This window comes from Larimichthys crocea, chromosome VIII, assembly GCF_000972845.2.
Source record: "Larimichthys crocea isolate SSNF chromosome VIII, L_crocea_2.0, whole genome shotgun sequence".
In the NCBI taxonomy this organism is placed as follows: domain Eukaryota; kingdom Metazoa; phylum Chordata; class Actinopteri; family Sciaenidae; genus Larimichthys; species Larimichthys crocea.
The window spans coordinates 11,897,695-11,914,573 of NC_040018.1; the positions used below are offsets into that span (position 1 = coordinate 11,897,695).

General features: G+C 40.6%; 1 protein-coding gene across 4 annotated transcripts in view; it reads left to right on the plus strand.

Annotated features, from left to right (window-relative positions):
- Positions 1 to 16,879, plus strand: part of plekha7b (pleckstrin homology domain containing, family A member 7b) — a 72,124-nt gene that overhangs the window by 4,574 nt on the left and 50,671 nt on the right. For 3 of the 4 annotated variants that reach the window (XR_003462793.1, XM_019272578.2, XM_027281725.1), the window contains exon 1: positions 9,638 to 9,882. Coding sequence is in view for 3 of the 4 variants with exons in the window: in XM_019272578.2 (XP_019128123.2) it covers positions 9,653 to 9,882 (230 nt within the window). In the remaining variant the exon portion in view is untranslated. Of the gene's footprint in view, positions 1 to 1,109; positions 1,222 to 1,790; positions 1,955 to 2,073; positions 2,151 to 2,282; positions 2,341 to 9,637; positions 9,883 to 16,879 lie in introns of those variants that run through there. The other variant, XM_019272571.2, reaches the window with a different exon arrangement.

Sequence of the window (16,879 nt, forward strand, 5' to 3'; positions counted from 1 at the left end):
TTTCTCTAGTATTCTCCTCTCTATTCTCCTTTAAAGACTATTGTAAAATACACCTCAGGAAACTGGAACTGAAACACAGGAAGATGGCCAAGCGTTTCTGCATATCTTACTGTGATTGTTTGACAGGTTTATTGAGATAGCTTCCCCCATTAAATCCCATAATGTTTCACAGAGAGAGCCATGTTAATGATAATGCATTTATATAAGTGAGCACTGTATGACGAATTGAGACCTTGCTGTTTGTCTCTTGATGCTCAGCAAAATATCTCCTGTGCCAACACTACTCTGACTTTGAACATTGTCTGCCCTCACATAGCCCAAGTGAAATTTATGGGCAGCATTGGTAAATTGGGCAGGTCTGTTTGATGCAGTGTAAGCATTATTGTAATGTGTCATGGCCAGGAAGGCTCTCTGTCCTCAAAGCGTGACTGCAGTGAAGGTGATGTGAGGCTGTCAAATTGTACCAGTGTACAGTTTATGCATGGACATACTGTACATAGACCAACATCTACACATGCAGGCATGCTCTGTTCTAAGCACACACATACTCAGACCAACAGAGACCTTGTAACACTCATCTTCTCTATCTCAAGCAAATATGCATAATTGAAAAGTGTACACACGCAAAGATTTTTCTTTGAGTCTCTTTCCATACTCTTGGTGGTTGTGCATTTTACATTTTTATACATATTCATGCAGTGCTGCAGCAGCTACATGAGGTCGTGGCTAATTCTGTTGTTCTTTATTAGAGTGGAAAAGACAAATCATATAAGCTCACAGGACAATGAATTTGATCTCCGAATCAATTTATAACATTTTTTGTTTCAGGAAGATTACAGGAGTAGAAGAGGATATATTATTGTGATTTTATGTAGGATATAAAAACATCTGTTGAAGTCTCCACATGTCTAAACTGCAGACTTTGTTTCAATCTGATTTGTATTAAATCTGCTGAAGAAATATTTTCACAGTTTCATGCAGACAAAGTTGATTGACACGCCTACAGTTTAAGTTAATGTCACCTCTGTGCAGACACAGACCAGAATCTCACCTGGTTGTCCTTGAGCCTGATTTATTTATTTATTTATTTTTAAAAATCTTTGTTACAGAGACCAGCCTTCTTCTGTTCCTGTGCAACAACACCTCCTCTGTTAATTATCTGGACAGTGCTGCTCTCAAACATTCCCAACTGAGGAGATGAAAATCTAGTTAAAAGCTAAGGTGAACTTTTTAATTTCCTTTAGTCACCTCAGACATAGCTGCCACCTGTCTCTTATACTGTACGCCTCAGTGATGAAATATTTATGTGAGGATGGTGGGTCCCTTTATTTGTATTTCTCTAATCTCTCTTTACACACTAACATTTCCTCAGTAGCTTAAAAAGAGAAATATAAGCACGTTAAGATATTCCTGTAATCCTTTAATATCCCTTAAAGAGCTTACATTTTTGTGTGTGCAATCCTACTATCGTTTTTTTTTATTTCTAGGAGAGCTGCATATTTTCTTAATTTCTGTTTTATGTATGTGCCAAACATCATTGTCCCAGCTTTGATTCAGTGCACTAATATTACACCCTCGGGGCTACACCCTACCTTTCTCCGCAGTGGGCTTAGTTTTTTTTTACTCGGCTGTGTGGAAGTCTCAGCTTTGTTTTAATCATCTACCAGACTCTGCTGGCTTTACTTGTGGGAACCGGTTAGCCCCTTTTTCGTGGGCTCGAATTACATTAAAAAAACGGAGTCGTGGAAGTGGTTTGAGTTTGGTATTCTTCCCCTTTAAAAACTATGCAGCCCTAGCGGTGGTTATTTATCTGGGCTCCCTGGAAAAGTCTGCGGAGAGGGAGAGGGGGGACAAGCCGAGTCGGAGAGATCATGGCGGCACCTCTCGGACGGGACACCCTACCTGACTACTGGTCGTATGGAGTTTGTAGAGATGGTCGAGTCTTCTTTATTAAGTGAGCGGCGTGTTTTGTTTTGTTTTGGTTTTTTTCTACTTCTTAAACGAGGCGTTATTACCGTGAAGGATTTTTGTTGTTGTTTTATTACCGTTCAGTAACAGGTGTCTTTCTTGCAGTGATAAAACTCGTAGCACTACTTGGCTACATCCACGCACTGGTGAACCTGTTAACTCTGGACACATGATACGTTCAGGTACGGGGCAAACTATCTGATTTGTAGGATACCGAGGAGACATTTTTGTTGCTTTTTTTTATTTATTTCTTTGCTGCAATGTGTTTTTTTGTTTGTTGTTGTTGTTGTTGTTTTTTTTGTTCCGTGTTGTAGATTTGCCAAGAGGATGGGAAGAGGGCTTCACGGACGAGGGCGCGAGCTACTTCATCAAGTGAGTGTGGCTCGTGAGCATTGTTGCTCTGTTTGACCGTGTAAAATTTGACCCCGTTAACCGGTTGTGTCGTTTTTTAAAGTGCTGCTGCTGCTGCTGTGTGTGAAACGCTTTCATTTCCTCTATGTCACGGTGCAAGCTCTGACCCGTCTGAGTTGCAGTCAAACACCGATACTCAAACTAGATTTAAAAGGCTGCGCTGCAAACACAATATTTCATCTAAAAGTATGCATATGACAAATGACACACCAGCATATGGATTAACACACAGGGGTCCCATCAGATAGGTGAAACCAATTACCTCTGCCTGCATTGTGAATGGAAAGTAGCAGTGCCTAGCAGGACAGGAAGAAGGCTATTAAAATTCTCCTCACATCCTCCATGCAGGACCTCTACTCTCTCCATTAGATAGGTGCACAGCCTTGGTTTGCGTGTGTGTGTGTGTGTGTGATGGAGAGACTGTAAAGGTTGCACAAGAAGGGGTGTGACCATATGGTGACAGAGATGTATGACATGATTGCATTATTGAAGCAAAGAGGACAGGATTGGCAAAGTCACAGACTGCAGTGTGAAGTTGTCTCTCTCTCTCTTTTTTTTTTTTTCTCACACGTCCTTCACACATTAACATTTGTAGGATTCCTCAGTGAAAGACACACAGAGACACGTCCGTCACATTTAGTAACTCAGTGATTATGTGCATTATATTTGCATTTCCATCGACAGTGTTTTCCATAATGGATTTCTGGGCTGCGGCTGTCAGTGTCTATCAGTTGGTGAGGAAAACCGGGACGCCAGAGCAAACCCAGCCAGCAAGCCATGCTGGAAGCAATCAAATAAGTCAGGCTAACAAACAGAATGTGTACTGTAAAACAAAGTGGAGACAAATTCTTTATTGGTGCTGGATCATTGGGAATTACAATGACTCCTCCCTCTGTAGCTTGTTTAAGGTTTTGTAGTTTCACTAGCCGTAGTCCTGTTGTGGCCCTTTTAGTTTGCCCCATTTGTTCCAAACAGAAGGCCTGTATGGTGACCTTTTATATCCACATAGCTGCAGTGTTTCAGAGGTTGATAGTTACCAATAAGAGGTCTTTGCTCAATAGATGCAATGCTCTGCAGGCACAAGTTTGCAGCGTTCACAGACAGTTTCTTTTGTTTTCATTTTGGCAATGCCTGCCACTAAGCATAAAACCGTGTAATAAAATAGCTCATATAGTAGTTGTTTTGAAAAGCCTGTCAAGGATTATAAATTATGAATACAGGTTGTACCGAGCCAAACAAATGGATGTCAATGATTCAATTGCCTCTCCAAAACACATTCTGGCATCCAAAGATGTGGGCTTTTAAAAAAGACACATAAAATGGTTTTAATAACAAATTTGTTGTTGCTGACACTTATATTGCGTGTAGAATAAAGACCGTCGTTGTGCTTCCTTCATTCATGCACTTTTTCTCTGTGAGAAGCGAGAACAATACAACTGTGAGTTGTGTGATATATGGTAGACTAAATGTCAAGGCTGTTAAATCAGTCGACTGCTTGGTGCCGAGTTGGCTTGGTGGAAAGATCCTGTTATGCTCTCTGCTTGTTTCTTTTGTTTTCGAGGACTAATTTCTCAAACAAACAGTGGACTGGAACACACCAGGACTGCTCTCTTGTATCATTCAGCTTATCTTGAGCACAGTTGACATCCGTGTTCCCTTGGTGTGTGAAACAAAGTCAAATCATTGTGTGTTTGCCAGGGTGTGTGTTAAACTGCTTTGTGAGTATTTATATTTGTGATATAGTTGAATTGTGAGAAGTTCCTAACACGGAGATATTTTTGTTCAAAGTTCTCAGCTTCAGTGAAAACAAACATAAATTTGAATTTGTATTATGCAACTTTGACTGTGTAAATATTTGAGAGTAAATCATAGCACATTGATTTTGAGATGATGCTGTAATAATGATCACAGTATTAACATTGTCCGTAACAGCCACTCCATTATATAGCTGTAAAGCTAAAAATGTGTTGAAATACAGCATTGACTCAGCTGTTTTATGACAAATTGATTGGTCTTTGTTTAAGTTCCATATTGAGGTTTAGTGTTCATGTGGATAATGCCTTCGACAAACAGCTGATGTACAGCTCAGCGTGTGAAATTGGTCTTGATGCGACCATTTGTTATTCTCTGGTGATGGAGTGCTGTCATTTTCTCATTGTGGAGAGGGTGGTCTGTTTGATTTATTGCAGACCTGTATGATGCCAGGTTTCTGTATTTGTCCCATGTGTCTGCAGGGTAATTATAGAAAGTCTCTTGTGTCAAGCTTACCTGGCTTTTAACTCCAGCACTCAGCTAATTAAGCGATGAGTGGAAACCAAGGCAGGGTTAATTTATTACGACTTTGTTCTTCAAAACATGGGCTTACTCTCCAGGAGTATCTTAACAGCTTTGATGCAAGATATGCTTTGGTTATTAATGTAGCTGGCTAAACTCAAACACTAAGGACAGGGACGATGGCTCCAGCTCAGTGGGATTAATCCTTAAAATCACAGAAAGGGAAAGGACAGCTTGGACTGTGGCCCTACTTAAGATGATTAAAATCATCACAAATGTTTTTGACTGCAACTTAAAATTGCTTTAATGTGCAATCGTGGTTCATCATCTTATCGTCTCACACATTTTCACTCAAACATCAGACGTTCTTTGATACAAATCAGAGCTGTCCACCCACCTCCTCTTCTCATCTCTTAGTTGTCCCGTTTGTTGCTGTATGCGTCAACAAACTCAAGCAGGACTCGAGTCCACAAGGTGCTGCCGTGACAACGGTCAGTAGATTTGGTTGTGTGTTGATGGTGGTATTTAGCCGAGGTGGAGTACAAAGAAAGGATTGTTCAGACGTTGCTACTCTGGCAAAACTCACATTTGTTTACACCTCGCTGGAGGCCGACCTGAACTATCTGTTTAATGTGTGCAGTGCTTTATCTTTGGTGCCCTAACAATGTGAAGCTTTTTTTTTCAATATCAGAGAGAGGATTACTATTATTCATAAAGTATATGATAAAATATGGTTTCAAACTTTGTAGCTTTTACATAAAGAGTTTGGTTTAAGTTAATTTAAGTTATGGCTGATGACATCAACCCCATGATAGACTGAACTATGAAGACTAGAGGAGGAGATTGCCAGATCTAATGGGTAAGGTCTGTTGTCATCTGTGGCAGCAGATTGAAATAGAGTCTCTGGCTGTCATATTTCTGCCAAATCTCCAAGGAAGTGACCCAATTTGGAAATCATCTTCCAAAATCATCCCATTTCAATCCCTGCTGATGATATGCTTATGATGAAACAGGCCTGTGTGTTGACGTGTGATTGATGCACATCAATTTGAATAAGGAAAGTAAAGTCTAGTTATGAGATATGTATGACATTATGTGTAATCAGTTAAAGCACAACTAAGTTCAATTTATATTTTGTGTAATATTATTATTATATATTATAATTATAATTATAGTAGGCCACAACTTTCATGAACCTTAATGCATCCATCATATGGTTAGATAGATCTATTTATAACAGGTGACATTACTTACAGATTCATTAACATGCTGCGCCAATGTGATTATTCTAATTTTAATTGCATAATAATTAATTCAATGATTAATTTATGTCACATTTATATATCTTCATATGACCTCATGTGAAATAATTCACAAGTAAAAGCTGGGAAAGATTTAGGTGTGCTCTCCAACACATCACTGGCACTCACTGAGCAAAGGAAATGTGCAATTCTATAGCTCCCTGAGGGAAAAAATGACCCCACTGAGGTACAATGGTGTCCTGTTGAGGACACAGTTCACATTGTTCAATGAGCTTCGATGCTGTTGGACCGACATAAAACTCACATAGATTTCAACTTTCTCGTCAGATGTGAAAACACAAACGACATTTTGTTGTTATCCTAGATTTGTAGGACTGTTGATCTTTCCATTCTTTAGGCTGTGCTTGCACTATCTTTTGATCAGGGCAGTTTAGTAGCCATGAGGTGTTTTGGGAGTTTTATAGAAAAACACTTTAAAAGGGGATGAAAGGAGAGCTTGGTATCCTTACAGGCCCTCATCTTAAGGCTGTCTTAATGAAGTTTTCTTTTTCTGCAAACACAGCAAATCCATACCTCATTGCTATATTTATTGCCAAAAAAGATAGAGCATAGTTTAGCTCCAAAGTCCTTAAAATGACCTTTGCACTTCCAGACTTTAGATTCATTGTGCATGTCAGAATTCCTCAAATTATAAAGAAGTGTTTATTTTTAGTTATTTGGGAACACTGTGTCTCTTTTTCGATCTGACTTTGAAACTTAAAACTTGTTCTTTGCGCAGGGCCCTTCACTGTGAGACAACTTGACCACAGTGGATTTAGGATATGAGTTTAGCTTGACATCATTTTCAAACTCTTTTCCCCACTGGTCCTCCTTTGCACTCAGGCAGGAAGACAGTCCAGATAGTTTTTGTTTTTCAAAGAGGCAAAGAATTTCACTAGTTCCTTCAGAAACAGTCCCCACTCAGATTAAAACTCCTGTAATGGGACCTCAAACTTCATTCTTGAGATGTATTGAAGCTTAACAACATAATTCGCCAACATTAGTCTGAAATTCCATTGGGTATTGTAGACGAGGCTGGCTGCTGTTAGATATGCTAAGTAACCTTCATGTTTGCTCAGAGGTCTGTGGAAGTAAAGGGACATTGTTTGGAAATCTTTCTTGAGTGCCATGGGAAGTAATGAAGAAAGATTGCAAACCCATCGCTGAATACCAATCAGCTATCCTGCCACAGGCAGCAGACAGGAGAAGGATCAGGATCATGCAAATGCTTTTGTTTCAGCAAAGCTGAGGTGAGGGTGATAGAAAAAGAAGATGATGAACAGCAGGCTGATGAACACTGCAGTCCTCTGTGTATAGCAACCTGGAATATGATATCTATAAATCTATTGTTCTATCTGAGTGAGTGCTTGCGTATAAACTGGTTCAGATGTTACAAACAAGAGGGTATGGATGAAATTGGGTATGTCATTAGGTTCATCCAATCGGAACAGATGTTTCACTTAATGAGATCCCATAACACCAACAGCTTTCCTACTGCATGCGTGCTCCAGTGAGCAAATATTAATTACATATTTTATAGGTCTGCCCTCAACTCTGCTCTTTATGAGACAGACTGAAATAATTTAACTCTTTCTTACACTTTCGCAGTTTATTCTTCACCTGGTTGCTGTGAATAACTGCTTTGGCACACCTTGCAGACCTTTTGCATTTGCTCCGCACTTTTCTAGTCCATGAGGGCCAACTGTGCTTGTTGCCACTATAAAGCTCTGCAGAGTGCTGTAGAAACAATATTGCTCGAAGTGGTGTCTTCAGACTCCGATAGCATCACTTTCAGTGTAGTTTATGCACCTTTAAGTTGCATGGCCACTTAGAATCTACTTCCTCTACAGCACCACAAAGCAAAGATGTTCACGCCAAGGCATCAAAGGAGCCACAGCTGTTTTCTAAAGCATCACCAGTGTGAATAATTATCTTAAACTTTTTTATTTACTCTGTAACAGAAACTTTCTTGACACATCCTGAATACTGAATCTGCTCTGTGGCTGCAGAATTTCCATAATGCCTGTTTCTAGACCCTGAAAAGCTGTTTGTGAACTGTTTTTGATTTAATTTGTCTTGTGTTGACTGACAGGTTCCTGTTTACATACCTGATAAGCACAAGATCAGCTTACACGTACAACATGCTGCAGCGAGCTGCAGAATTATTTGATTTCTTGTGTATTTGCTTCAGTGAGCAGACACAACAAGAAGGCTATGCCACCTACTAATTTATACACTTCAGGCCAGTGAACCACATTTTACGAATCCTATTCATTTATTTGTACATGTTTGTTGTGTAAGATGTCAGCCAAATACAATATTTAACTGTATAGTCTAGACTAACCCTGCCCCTTGGCTTCATATTTATATATATTTTTTCATTTTATCATTTTGTGGTACTGATGTTACACTATAGTGGGCTTATATTTTTAATTATAGCATTTCGTTCAGGACACCCATCATCATCATCTTCATCAGATAAAGTTTCCTTTTCCCCCCCCCATGGATTTATATTTAGATTTATATTATGCATCGTGACATGGTATTCATCATTTGGCTCAATATCCATCATGTCTGCAGACCCTTGTGTGTAAACACTGTTCAGTTTTGTTCTCTACCTTCCCTCAAGCTGTTTGTTGAGACAGTGACCTTCAGCTGAAAATAGAAACTCTAAAATCGTTGTCATTCTTGACAGGCAAAGTCCTGATGGATCAGATTACTCCTGCCTTATCTTTGCAAAATAAAGAAATGCAATTTTGGGGACATTATTGCTATGACGGGACTAAAAACACTGTTCGCCTATACCACGATGTAGAAAATGCTTTTCAAGTTAGTCTTTTTTTATAACAGCATCAGTCCAAGTCTTTGACAAAATACCAACACCTAAGCTTGCTCTGCCTGATTTTTAATTTAACTCTCAGTTTATTGCCCTTCCTTTCCCACCATTGCACCATGTGTTCTGTGCAGGGAGTGAAAAAAAACTAATGAAAAGGCTTTTTTTCAAAATCAGTGCTGAGAAACTACACGGAATATTGCTAACGCTTCATTTCCCTATAACAGGCACACATAGACACACAACCTTGCCTTGAAGCATGAATCATTAATCCTGTGAAGATGGCAACGGTGCCCATCTTTGGTGGCAGATGCAGGGATACTCAAATTGATATTAGGATTCATGGCCAAGGAATTGCAAATGGGCTGCTTGTGAGGTAGCGAGTCCTCTCTCTCTCTTGTAGGATGATTTATGTTGACCATTTGTCATTATCAGTAGATCCTTGTATCATGTTTAAATCGTGTCCAGCGATTATGTTTGCGCATCTATCGTCTTTCCTTGCTTGTAAGGCGCCCTGAACTTTCACTTAAGGCCACAGCATTTTGTAAATGGAGCTGCGCTGTCAATATCATGTCCAAGTTGACTTATTACGAGGCGTGTGACAGTTAAACAATACATACTGTACAGTACTGTCTGGGCCTACAAATAGAGTTGGAGTTTAAAGCAGCGGACTGAATAAAGACAGTGAAAACAAAGCCGAGATTGAGAGTCTGGGACAGTGGACATTTGTGCTGCAGAAAAGAAAGGAAGCTTTCCATCAGGCCTTGTTTGGACAATATTTAATCCAGGGAGCCTGCAATGAATGAATACATTAAGAGCTGCGGGCCTGAGGTGTGCTCTGTGTGATGATATACTTTATCCTAGAATGAGTCATTCACTGTCCGGACAGCTTGAGCAGGTTTACCAGTCAGAACTGGAGCAGCGGGAGTCGGAGCAGAAACAGGGCAGGGGAGATGCCCGAGCCAGGATGGGGACCTGCTGTTGCAGTTGCCTGCCCCTTGGCCAGGGGACTGACTCAGCTGATCATGAAACAGAGGTGGCCGCTGAGCTCGAGCTCTCCAGTTTGGAGAAAGAGGAGAGGCAGATTGAGACAAGGTAACACTGGTTTCATGATATTATCACGTTAGCTTTGCGTAAGAGAGATGCCTGTTTTTCTACAATAATGCTACTGCAATGTGGATATCTCGAACATACTCCAGTAACGTACAGCAAATGTAAGTGGAACTGGCATGCAAGAAACAGCTGACAAGCACCTAATTATATAGGAAGACTTTTTTAATATAGCCGCTTATTTTCATGTTGTTAAAGAAGGAAGCACTTCACCTGAGTCATTTCAGCTGGCTCTCTGGAAGAAAGACAGAGTTTGTATACCCTCCCTCTGAATTCATTCAGATGACAGTTCGTTCTGCCGCATTCTGTCAGAGGCTGAGTGTGACTGGAGTCGCTGCAGAGAGAAGCAGGTCCCACACTGTTTTTATCTCACCAGACAGGTCAGAAGAGATGTGATTAGTTATCAGCCACAAAGGTGGAAGATGGATGCTGTGTGAAAAGAGAAAATCTTTCTACAGAGTATATCCGAGACTTAACTTGAATCACTCATTTTCATTTTGTCCAAAAGATCCCAGTGTTTGGTGTGCAAGTGATGAACTATTAGATTGATAATTCAAATTTGAAAAGCTCACATCACCAGTAGAGAATGTGATGCACAATAGTGTACTGGCCCTGACTTTTTGCAGACAGAAAATGTGCTTTTAGATAAATCTTTTGAAAGATACTGCATGAAAAGGAGTTCACTGAGTTCTACAATGAAACTCCTACAGAGGACTTTCTGTCACACATGCTGCATGCAGAGCAGAATTACAGCCGTTTCTATCTGCATTACAGTTTAAACAACACTGTAAAATCAATATATTCGTATTACAGTGCTTCAAATGAATGGGTTTAATGTGAAAGGCGTCATCTGAATTGAAAAACCCACAGACAATATCACCCAGCATTCCAATCTTCTTAGCTCTAATCGGTATTTTTCAGGTTTGTTGCATTAGTTTTACTGCTTTGATTCAACCTCACTGCGTCCGTCGTTGTTGTTCCCAGTTTTAGCAGGCAGCCGTTTCATTAAACAAGCCCTGATAAACCCACTGTATAATACCTGTCCTCACAGAGAAGAGTATTTCCCCCAGGAGTTGGCGAGGACCAAAAATAGCTCCAAAGACGGTGTATATTGGACTTTAATATTCATCAGGTGGCCAGAAACATGACTCCAAATGCTAATGTTTCTCTTCTCGCAACTGCATAACAGCATTACAGGGTGATAATATGTCAGTGCTGTTGTTCTGCTCGCTCAATCAGGTTGGGGCAAAGAGCAGTGAATGACTTGTTAAATACAAGATGACCTTGAACCTAACTGATTTTCCTGTGCACCCTGTGGTCTTGTGAAAGCAGGAAATAGTGCCATGTCCTGATTGGAAAGTAATTATACAAATTCACAACATAGCACCTGGAAGATCCACTTAATATTAGGTTGACTGATCCGAGGATTTGTAGAAATAAAGGTGTTTTGTGGTACTTTAAGTCTGTACATAGTCCTTAAGGTGTAAGTCTGAATAATCTAATACTTCAGTAAGATCACGTTCACGTAAAATGTTTCTCAGTGTGGTTACTTGATTGAATATTGCTGTTCCCATTAATGTAATATCGAGTGTGAAATAAGATAAATGAAAAGGCCCCTAAGTCCAATGCTGGTGAGAGCAGATCTGGTGGTTAGGGCAATCTGACTCACTGCAGCATTTATTGAACACATTGACCACACAGCTGTGTGAGTTCTCACGAACCAATCCAATAAGATTTGTTTTAGTGCAGAGATGCAAGGCTAATTCCTTATTCATGAGGTGATTGATCCTGCTTTTTACTATTTTAATTTGGGGTTTTTTTAAGGTGTGATCACTCTCCACCTCCAGCTATCCATCGCCTGTAACTCACTCAGTGAGATAAAATCTGGATTCTGCAGCAAAGATGTAGTGTGTAAGTTTTCAAATCACTGTTTTGACTCAGCGGGGATGTACGCCCTTATCTGTCAGTGCATCATTGAGACGTGGTGGAGCATATGCATGGTTTGTTGGGAGGTGCCGTTCTATAGGCAGCCACTAGATATTGCTGTTGGGTCTTTGTCTATGAAACAGTTTGATGCAATTTCACATTTGTTTCAGTCTTTTTATCAAGACAGGTAATTCATTACGTGTTTCTTATTGTGCAGGCTTGTGTCTACTACCTGTCACGTTGAAAAGAAATTCTATTTATTAACTTCATAGTGACAGTGATAAATGTCTTACCTCTGCATCATATCTGGATTTATTAATCATTTCTCATTCCTATACTTGCTGAAAAGTTCTTGTGTTTGCATACTTACTTGACAATATATCCTGCCAGTAATTTTAGTCCAACATTAGTATCAACCTTGGGTACATCTGCAAAGCCCTTTTTTTCTGAAATTGGTACATTTTTATGAGCTTGTTTTGTTACACAAAAGCCCCGAGGACGACAGTGGAAGTTAATGATAGAGTGAGGTATGAATGTTGACCTGGCTGTCCATCGTATGTATCGACCTACACCACACACCTCCAGCTCTTATCTATATGTCTGTCTGTGGATTATTGAACCAGCACTGCAGCAGCCAGAGCTCAGCTATAGTCTGCCCTCCATCCTCTCTCCCTCTCTCCCTGGCCAACTGGGATGTGATCTGATAAAGAGGATTCGAGGAGAGAGTGAAGGCTCTGGTTGCAGTCAGAGATCAAGGTCAGCACTTTATGTTGTCTGGACAACATAGTGAAGTGAACACCGCACCGATCTGTGATCACCACAAAGAGCGGTGGCTTCGGAGTTTCTTAGCAAGCCGGGCCCTTCCACTTTCCTCCCTCCTTCATCTTCTGTGTAGGACTGAACAATGGAACGTTATCATTTTATTTCTCCCTGGAGAGGCTAAGTAGAGCTGCATGCTGTAAGTGCTGGCAGTGTTACTGAGTGATCGAGAGTAAAGGGAGAGGGCTGAAACAGCAGTTATACTCCTATCTGACACCGCTCTTTATGCCCTTTCTAGCACACCCACCTAGCGCAGTGCACACAGTTAAAACGGGCTCAGTTACCATACGTTGGACACTCTTTATTGGTCGTCTTCAGGATCAGGACAGATTTGGAAATTTGAGACTTTTGAATTGGACTTACTTCTTTCTGCGTTGGTCATTAACTGGTGAGTAACAATGTAGCAACATGTACTATTGGGAGCACTCTAACTATCAGAGGCACTCTGAGGAGAATGAATCTAATGTGTATTATACTGAGACAACAGCAGAAATCGTTGGTCTGTTTTACAAGTGAAAGCTAGCCTGTTTTTATCTTTTTAAAACTACAACAAATTATATTCTAAATGTTTGAATGCCGTTTTGGGTATGTATATGTTTCATTATATGCAAATGTTTCATTGCTTTATGATCATAGAAGCATGATTAAAAAGTACATTAACATATTTCATTCACTTTCCATTCAGAATATTTTTTTAACCTCATACAGTTTAATCTTGACTTCAGAATCTCACATAAGTAAAACTATCAAAAGTAAAAGTATTCATTGAGTATTCAAAGAGACCTCCACTCTCTCAGTGTTATATTATTAGAAATATGTTATTGGATTATTATTGTATTTCTAGTTTACAATTGTATATGTTGTTGGGTAGTTTAATCAATAACACTGCATCATACTGTATAAAAGAATTACATCTGCAAGGTAACTAGTAACTACAGTATATTTGACTGTCCAATAATTGTGGACTAACAGGTAAAATGTTTCCCTTTGAGTTGTGTAAAGACCGAGTACTTGTGTACAGTACTTGAGTAATAAATGTACTTTATTACTCTCCATGACTGACTGAGGGTGGGTGTTGGTTTCACCATTCTTTTAATATTACAAAACATACCCCAAAAGATTCCCCCTTTTCACAAGTAAACATCTGGTTTTCTTAAAACCTCATTTGTATTCATTAAAGAACATTTTACAATATTACTTCACACATCCTTGTAAGACTTTTTTTTACATTTGAATGGCGTGCATGTTTAAATTTATTACACATAGTCAAACAAATCACTGCAGGAGAGGGCTAATTCACAATTCAAATAACCTCTGGCGGTGGTTAGACCCAGAGATCTATCAGACTGGTATCATCACCACAGCGTTGAAGTGGTCTTTGCTTGCAGCACGAGTGCCTTCGACTCCTGGGGTATGCTAACGAGATGTGCAGAGTGAGAGTGTAGATGGATGAGAAAGAGCAGCGGAGGATGAAACTCTGGGGATGAGGGCAACAGCAGCTGGATGCCTGGTTACCTGCATGTGTGTGTGCGTGCATGTGTGCAGGTACTGTCAGTTTAATCTGTGAGTTGACTTCCTGTGTCTGGGATGGTGCAGGAAACATTTTTCACCTGCCCCCACCCCACCCACTCTCTTTATTAGCTGATAGAAAGCATTTGTAGCATGGTATAGTCATCAGTCTTTTCAGCTGTTAGGTCATAGCCCAGTCTTCACCTCCATTTTTCACGTCATGAATGCTGTCTTCCCAACTCACACTCTCCCTCCTTCATCTGATCTGGCTGTTGTCATATCACCCTGCATGGTAAAGTTACTCCATCTTTGTTTTGAGATGTTGCTGGACACAAAGGTAGGAGCTTTTGCCACCAAGATCATCTCTGTGTAAAATGATAACATATCCTCGGAGATCATTTTTAGTTTACAAAACTGAAATTGATAGCAGTTAAAAAGAAATGCCCTATAGTGGCACTCATGGGTGTGCACCTTTAATCATTTCCAGTTGGTACAAAATTATAGAGACTTTCTTGCTAAAATAGAGTATGAAGATCTGCACACACTTAATACAATTTTCTGTTGTTACATAGCTAATGTGCAATGTTAAAGTTGCAGCAGACTTTCTCTCATTTTAAGTCCGTCACCTCCTCATCTCTTTCTCTTTTTTTCCCTTACTCACTACAGTAATTCGCGCACTGTATTGCCTGCATGACTGCAGAGGGAATGGAGCAGAGAGGGCGTCCAGTTCAGGGAAGTGCTCTGACGGCACAGCTCTGCTGAGGAACGCATATATTAAAAGAGAGCCGAGGAGAGGTGAGGAGAGAAAGAGTGCCACTACAGGGAGGGAATGTTAAGAGAGGAAATATGATTACATGGGTTACGGCTAGTGCTTTGTACCTGTGGTTGTACTTGCTGCTCTGGGGCCTCTTACATGATGTATCCGTGAGGTTGGCTGGCTTTAATAATACCTATCACGAGCCTAATGCTCTCTGAGACAGGGGACAGTTCAATGATCGCGTGTATTTTTAGCTCCACCTCAGCAGCACTAACAAAGCAGAAGCGGGAAAGAGGATGTTTTGAATGAATCGACGCCTCGGTGCACAGCAAAGGACGTCATCAGCGGCAGCGCAACCAGCTGAGAGGAGTACACACACACAGGCACCACTGAGAAGAGCAGAGCAGAGCACAGCAAATCACAGACCTGCAGCTAACATGTTGGGCCAACCAGGACAGTCAACCTCACACGTCCCTTACAAGAGGCAGCCAGTGTATCGTGCGACTCACAGGTGTGTATTCCAGCCCCTCTCCCAGCACATATGTGGGATGTCATTGCTACGTAGCTGCTCAGGTGGTGTGTCTGCTAAAGCTCTCCAGCAGCTGCAGGAGATAAAGTGCTTCGGATCGCATGCCGTTAAGTGTTTGTGTAAAGTATATGTGCTGGCAGGAGAATTTACATGCATGCTGGAAAGTGTCATCTGTGTTTTGGGGAAGAGAAGGCAGCTGGCTGTTTTGCCTTAAAACCATTGGATTGCCTTAGGGGAGAGCGCACTTCACTGTGTACTAATGGAGCAATCTTTACAGGGATGAGGAGACGAGAGGGGGAAAAGAGAGATGTTCACTGCAGTGCTTGATGATCTCAGGTCACTGACTGCTGTGTTGATGTCAGCAGGACTGTGATCTCTCAGGCTGATTCTGATGCTCTTCTATATTCATGGTTAATGTGGAATGCCTATATAGGTTAGACTGTAGTGTTTTGATGCAGTCCTCCACACCTCTCAGTGGGCCATATATACACTTCTCAAAGGAATGCACTTGTTTACATGGGTTCGCTTCTGAAGCCTTAGCAGAGCTGCTAATAGGGCTCAGCCCACACACAGACCACAGACCCACAGAGATACTGTATATATACAGACTGATTCATTCAGTGTTACATCTGCTGCAGTTCTGTTTTTGATGAAACTGTATGTTGTTTTCACTCTAGCAAAACCACAGAGAGCTCTCCAGCCAAAGTGTTAGATAGCGTAGATGTAGAAATTTCACCTATTAGCATCAAAGTGGACTTATAAGCTGCTGTACAAAACCTGTGATACATTAACATGCTTTGAAATCCAGGGATTCCCCAAGGTCAAAATTTTCAGGTATATGAACTGACAATCTACAATTGTAAAGCTGTTCTTTTGGTTAATTATGTCATTTTGAATTGGTTTGTGACAGAAATCACGCCACAGACCCAAACATTGATAGATCCATTCGCAAGATATCGAGCTTATTATCATTCTGTCAGCGTGTCGATGTCAGCCACAGCGATAAGGTTACTTAGCCTATTTATCATTCCTGTATGTGCCCCCCCCCCTCTCATTGGTCAGCCCTCTTGCTGTGTTCTTTGCCATAGAGGCAGTGGGCTGTAAACCACCAGACCACGAAATTTCACCTACAGTATGAGCAGCAGATAACAGAGGTTTGTATCAGATTTAAATCATTTCAGAATATATTGCTGCTTTCACAACCTTTTTATACTAACATAAATGAACCTCTTATGACATTGTACATTCTTTTGTGTTGGTTTGTTTTAAATGAATTATGCACTGGTCAGTTTTCGCTTGCATCTGGTTCTACTCAGGGTGTTGGATAACATCTGATTTCTTGTTTAGTTCATCCAAACAGTTCCAGTAATGTTGAGTACAAACCCAGTCACACCCAGCCCAGCTCATCCCTCAGCCACAGGGAGAAATATGGCCAAAAGACA